We start from the raw sequence: 6,723 nt of genomic DNA on the forward strand, positions 1-6,723 counted from the left end.
AAGGGGGGAGGAGTCCGGTGACATCACGGACATCGACGTTACCGGACTCCTCCCCCTTCCCTTTGTTAGCCGACGGAGCCACTTGGGGAAGGGGGGAGGAGTCTGGTGACGCTGATGTCCGTGACGTCACCGGATCTCCGACGGGACTCCCGGAAGCCGGCGGGTAGGTGAGTTTTCATTTTCGATCAAAATAATTTTAATCGATCAAAAAGTTTAATGATTAATCGAGGAATTAATCATTAATTTCCCCAGGCCTAGTTTATAAAAATAATTGTTAGTTTCAGCCCTAAACTCCACTTCTGCTGTTACAAAACAGTGTGCTTGGCACAGCGGCTTTTCAGCGAATGCTTAGTATTTTTTATGAATGAGTGTTAGGTGTCCTCTGATTGAACAAGAGACGATGAGCCACGGCTTAATGTACTGATGAGAACTGGAATGAATAACTCAAAGGGTTAACAGTTTTAAAGCTAGGTAGCTGCTTTTTGCTGCACATTTTCAGCTATCGGTATGGTGTTCTTTCTCTCCTTTTGTCCAGTTTACCTTCTAGAGCCTTGGTTCTCAACTTGTGGGTCGCGACCCCGTGTTCAGTGGTCCACTTTTTTGGGTGAGGGGCTCCTCAGCCTCCCCCTAGCGCAGCACCGTCCATTCTTACACCGAGCAGCCATTCAAAATATGCTGCCCGGCGCTAAGTGTTGACTTGAGGTGGGGTGGGCTAAGGGTATGGCCGCGAGGGAGCTCCATCCATAAGGGCATTGCTTATAGCTCCCTTGCATGTCCCATAAAGGTGCCTGGACTGGAGTGACATCACATTCTTGCTCCCGGCAACTCTATCGGCGCGCATGGGAGCTGTACAAACAATGCACATATGGATGGAGCTCCAACACTGCCTTGCTTTCTATTGCAGTGCAACTTGAGTCTGTGGGTCCTGAGGTAACACAGGTTGGGAACCACTGTTCTAGAGGATTCTTTGTGAATAGGAGCGGTCTAATCTGAATCGCTGCACTTCACTTCATATATCCCATTTCACACTGCAAGGTCAAACCTACTTTTGATCCCCAACCCAGTCCTCTATAGAAATAAATACCTACCAAAAAAGCTGCTACTTCGATTTACACTGTTGCTGCCACATTCAGCAGGATTTTCAGTGTTTTGGGATAGGACTGCTAACTCTCCACGTTTCTGTGATGTTTAAACTCAATGGTTTTAGAGCAGGGGTAGACACTCTTGGCGATCCAATTGTACTGAAACTGGAAATCCCATCTGCCTCTGACTGTCTTGCAATGCCTCATGGGACTTGTTGTTTGAGTACTGGAGTGTCCTGGTTGCCTATCCCTGGTCTACAGCTTTAAATGATGGTGCTTTGAACCAGGGAAGACTTGGCCTGTCTTTGGCAAGCATAGGTGCTGGTGCAGCTGCACAAATTGAACGTCAGGATGAAAAATGGTTGAGTGGAGCCTTTTTATTGACGCAGGATTAGTGTAAGCAAAGAGTAACTCCTTTCTCTTTGTTCCAAAGGAAGAAGAAGGTGATGATGCCGATGTCTCATCTGCACCTTCCATGGTTAGCCACAAGTTGCCTTCAAGCCAGCCCATGCATCATTTTGGCTCGCGCTACGCCGACATGGGCAGTGTCGGGATGCCGATCAGAGACGCCCATGAAGAAAACCCGGAGTCCATCCTGGATGAACACGTGCAACGCGTCATGAAAACCCCAGGCTGCCAGTCTCCGGGCCCTGGGCGACATTCCCCGAAACCGCGCTCTCCGGATGGCCACTTGGGCAAAGGCCTTCCTGTATCTATGGGAACAATGCAGTCTGGTCAAGGCAAGCATTCGGGCAAAAGTAGTTCCAAACTTGAGGCATCTAACCTGTACCATCACAAGCATGTTTATCACCACGTTCACCACCATGGCGGTGTGAAACCTAAAGAACAAATAGAGGCTGAGGCCTCACAAAGAGTGCAGAGCAACTTCCCATGGAATGCAGACCCACATAACTATGCAACCAAATCCCGCAATTATGCAGAGAGCATGGGAATGGCCCCTAATCCTATGGATTCCCTGGGCTACAGGTACGCAATGTTTTCTTTTCACGCAGTTCAGGTATACATTCTATATTACGCAGAGTGAAGTAGTAAAGGACCATCTTTCTTTTGTTTTGTGTTCTTGACCATTCGGCAACTGCCTTCACGTGGCGTTTGATTGTCTATGAAATATAGCTTGGAATAGTTCAAATATACTTTTAGTACAAGTGGCTATTTTTAAAGCTTCTTTTATCCACATAGCCAACTAGCCTAAGTCACTTGGTAGCCAAGCCAAAAATCTGGACTGTAACCTTTCCCCATTCTTCAGATAGGAACCGTACAGGACCAGTACTGTAACACATGATTAGCACTGTGGACAGTACATGAGATGCTAATCAACATTAATTTGTATTGCAAGTGTAATTGTGGTCTGACATTGGGCATTTAAATATTAACAAGCAGCAAATGAGTTATAAAGTTACAGGTTCAGTTTTAACTAAATGAAGCAGCAAGTTAACACGGGCAGCACTTGCTTCAGTCTTGCTTCACTGGGGTCCTCAGTTCAATTGCCATCTATCTGCATGGAGTTTTCATGTGCTCCCTGTGTTGGAAATAATTGAAAAAGGTGACATCTGCCATTCACCATTACACGCTTGGTATCGCTAACCTTTTTTTTTTTAGTCATGGGCCCTAGATGCAGACTGCCTAAAGCTGACATAAACACTGCATGCCCTTGTTTTTTAGAACTGTCCTGTTGCAGTTTTCTGGCGGGGATAATATTAATCTGACTTCGTTGCTAAACTTTTTTGTTTTTTTTTCTTCCCTCCTGCTCCATCACAGTGGAAAAGTAAGTATGCTTGCCAAAAGGAACGCTAAGAAAGTGGATTCCGGGAAGCTTGAAAGTGCCAACTATGAAACGCCAGTTGTGCTGGAGGACGCAGAGAGAAACCAGAAAATCATGCAGTGGATAATGGAAGGAGAGAAGGAGATAACCAGACATAAAAAATCCGTCCATAGGTGAGAACCGGCATCTGTATCGTGCTACATTGATCTCACTAGCCGGATAGACAGAAGCTGAATTGTCTTCATAACTCTCTCAGAAGTCCTAAAATAATGTTTCCGTCTGTTAGGGGGCAATGGGGGGGGTCTTGCTTTAAAGTGAAACTCCAGGCACAAAGCTAATCACACCTCTAAAATACACAGATGTGGACTGTACTACATCATCCATCCACCCTTGCAAGCAGCATGTTACTGTTTTGGGCATGTGTTAGCCAGATCGGTTAAAGTGCCTGCAACATCAGCATATAACTCAGAATGACAGAAGATAAGCAGCTCTGCAGCATATCACCCCATTGCACACACATTCCTAGCTTTTCAGATCCCCTGCAGCATACTGCCCCAATGCACACACATCCCCTGTCAGCAGCAGCTTAGCTCCCTCCTGTACACACATCCCCAGCATCCCGGCCTTGTTGCTTCTGCACACGTAAGAGAGGAAAGCAGGGGCAAGGGAAGCTGCTGGTAGTTCTGCCAGTTACCTGCAAATATCTCTGCCCCCATTGGTTGGGAATGAATGTGGCACAGTATTGTGTGAAGGGGAAGAAAAGGTGCACCATGGGGAAATGTATTTTCGGAGATCAAGCTTGGTCAAGATGAGAATATACACAGGTTACAGTTAAAGCTGGTTAATGTTAAACATTGCAGTTCAGCTGCAAATTAATTAAAATGAAAATTTGCAATTAAATGCAAGTGCAAAGTTAAAGTGGAATGCTCTAAAAAAAAAATGATTAAACAGGATTTTGGAAAAAGTACAGTTAAATGAGGCCCAGAAAGTTTGTCTGTTCATAACTTATGGCTTGCTATAATGCTCTGTGTTCACATCCGCAGCTCATCGGGTGCCAAGAAGCAGCCTGGTCATGATGTGCCTAGACCACTGTCCATCGAGCGGCCGGGTGCCGTCCACCCGTGGGTCACTGCCCAACTACGCAACGTGGTTCAGCCCTCTCATCCTTTTGTGCAAGATCCCACCATGCCACCCAACCCTGCCCCCAATCCGCTAACACAGCTGGAAGAAGCACGCAGGAGGCTAGAAGAGGAGGAGAAGAAAGCAGGAAAAATGCAAGTGAAGCAAAGGTATGATACGATTTGGTGTGTCTCGTTGGGCATTAGTTGTTCACAGAGCAGGAATACACACTTACAGTGGTTCTAATATTTCACCACACTTCTAAAAATGTGTGCGTTTGTCCCTGTGGGAGAGTTTTCACATCACTTCCTGTTCCTGTGAACGTTTCACATCACTTCCTGTCCCTGGAAGAGCATTTACAAATCACTTCCTGTCCCCGTGAGGATTCCACACCACTTCCTGCCCCATCAGGACAGTAGTTAAATGTAAATCTTCCAGACAGGGACTCGGACCACTATGAAAACCTGGCAGGGGTGTAGCATAACCCTTCCCCACACTGTCCAAACATTTTTTGTCAGGCTCCGATCCATCACTAGGTTCAACACAGGAAAATAATTGCTTCAAGTGTGGGGGGAATAAAGGGTAAGGCTTGAGTTCAGCCTTAAATGATCAGCAATTGTGAAGTATTCCTCTCCCTCATAAAATAAAATAGAAGTTTTTACTTTCTTTAAAGGCCAGGTTCACACTTGCAGGATTGCCGTATAGTCACTGAATTGCGCACCACCACTGATCGCACTAATAAGAGATATATATAAGAGATTTTCTTTGACCGGCAGTGCCGTAAGGGGACATGGAGCCAGCTTACCGTGCAATCAGGAATCGGGATGGCGAGTAATGACCTGATTTGCCGGGAAGCCCGCTCCTTGCTGATTGGCTGGAAAGCCGGCTTCCCAGCCAATCGGGAAGCCGGCTTTCAAGCCAATCAGGAAGCCGGGCTGCATGTAATTTCCTGCCACCCGGCTTACTGATTGCCTGGGAAGCCGGCTCCATGCCAGTGGAAGCATCAGTATTCGGTATCGGCGAGTACCGAAAGCAAAATATCAGTACTCATACTCGATACCAAAAAAACGATATCGGTGCATCCCTAGTTTTTTTCGTTGGGTATATGTGACGCATTGCATTTGAACATCATGTAGTCTTGTATCTAATTAGTGGGTGGAACTTTTGGACTCTCTATAAAACTGTAATGATAATGGTAGAACATTGCACAAGGGCACCGCTTTGGAGACGCTGCCACTTACCCATACACTTATCTGAGCCCTTGTTCTGCTGCTGTAATGGACCTGGGATTCTAGATACGGGAGATCATGTGACCTTCCCGCTATGACTGTTCTTGCGCCTGTGCAGCCATTTACAAGGCCCAAACACTGTCATGTGAGTGGGGGTGCAGTGACATTAGACACAAGAGCACTTACCCAGCAGGGCAGGCGGTGAGGTAGCTCTGAGCACAAGTATACCTTGTTGCACTGGGGGCCCTATCAGGAGACACTGTCCTTATATCCTGAATGGGCAGTTTGGCCGTTTCTTGCTACATACCAAGTTTTCATTGTTGTCTTTCACTATTTATTTTAAAACAATGATTACATTGGCTTGGCTTTAAATGTAGAATGAGTTTCAAAGTGGCCGAGGTGCCTTTATCATCTTTTAAAGGATCCCTTTTGCCCCTAACTAGTAATATAATATGACCTGTACTATTGCTGTACAGTTGAAAAGTTTTGTTGTGGCTTCTGTTCAGGATTCCTTCCTCCAGTTGAGGACTCTGGTAGAAAATGGCACTAAAGTGATATGAAGGCTTTTTTTAATTTTTACACTTAGGAGGCCCACCTTTTTATAAATACTCTTTTGTTTTTCCTTAAAGTTCAGTTCCTCGTTTTCTAGTGGATCCTTGCATTGCTCTCCCTTCCGCCCCCTGCATGGGCGTCTCAATCAGCTAAGCGGCTGCTGTGGAGGCACCCATGCATGCTTGTTCCCAGCCATGCCCACAAAAGCTGTGCGTGTCCATAGACACACACACACAGTCCTGCGGCAGGCCACGCCCCTCCTCTCCTCCCAACAGGTTGACGGCAGAAGGAGCCTATTGCTCCTCTGCCCTCAGTATCCTACCCCCCAATCAGGAAGTTTGGGGAACGGAGGATCGCTTTGTGGACCGGCGGCAGTGACAGAGGTGACACAGCTAAGTGTGGGAGGGACGGGAGACACATAAAGGTACTGGGCTTTTTTACTTAAATGAAGAGAAGCCATTTAAGATCTGCTTCATCAGCTTCTTTTCTCTGGCTATAGCAGCCAGATGACTGACAGGTGAATGCTGAAGTGATGCAATACACATCACTTACACTTTAGCTCTTAAGCAAAAGTGTTTCTTCAGAGAATATGAGCCATGCGGGTTGTGCCTAAGCCTGTGCTGCAAATAGATGGCGGTTTTGTTTGCTTATTGGTTGCTATGGGCAGCTTTCTAGAGAACGTATTACCTCTGAACCCTGGGTGTGAGATTTCTGTGGGTGTAGTAAGTCATGGAGCTAGAGTGCATTCTAATCTGTGAGATTGTTCTCTAGGTATGTTCAAGAGGTTATCCAGAGGGGGCGCTCTTCTGTCAGGCCAGCTTATATCCCTCTGATGAATGTGGTGCCAGCTGTCTCGGACATGGACCTCTCAGAGCCACAGTATGTCACTCTTCTTTTCTTGTGTCGGTTTGTCTCTAGTAGTAAGCCCTTTCCTGCTCCCTTTTATTTCCTCCCCCAT

General features: G+C 46.4%; 1 protein-coding gene across 2 annotated transcripts in view; it reads left to right on the forward strand.

Moving 5' to 3' along the window:
- AXIN1 (axin 1) overlaps positions 1-6,723 on the forward strand; it is a 49,295-nt gene that overhangs the window by 38,094 nt on the left and 4,478 nt on the right. The window contains exons 5-8 of one of the 2 annotated variants that reach the window (XM_018567735.1): positions 1,516-2,069; positions 2,862-3,038; positions 3,909-4,154; positions 6,537-6,644. In XM_018567735.1, the coding sequence (XP_018423237.1) occupies positions 1,516-2,069; positions 2,862-3,038; positions 3,909-4,154; positions 6,537-6,644 (1,085 nt within the window). The remainder of the gene's footprint in view (positions 1-1,515; positions 2,070-2,861; positions 3,039-3,908; positions 4,155-6,536; positions 6,645-6,723) is intronic. The other variant, XM_018567736.1, reaches the window with a different exon arrangement.

The sequence above is a fragment of the Nanorana parkeri genome, unplaced genomic scaffold, assembly GCF_000935625.1.
Source record: "Nanorana parkeri isolate BGI_ZX_2015 unplaced genomic scaffold, ASM93562v1 scaffold1087, whole genome shotgun sequence".
In the NCBI taxonomy this organism is placed as follows: Eukaryota; Metazoa; Chordata; class Amphibia; order Anura; family Dicroglossidae; genus Nanorana; species Nanorana parkeri.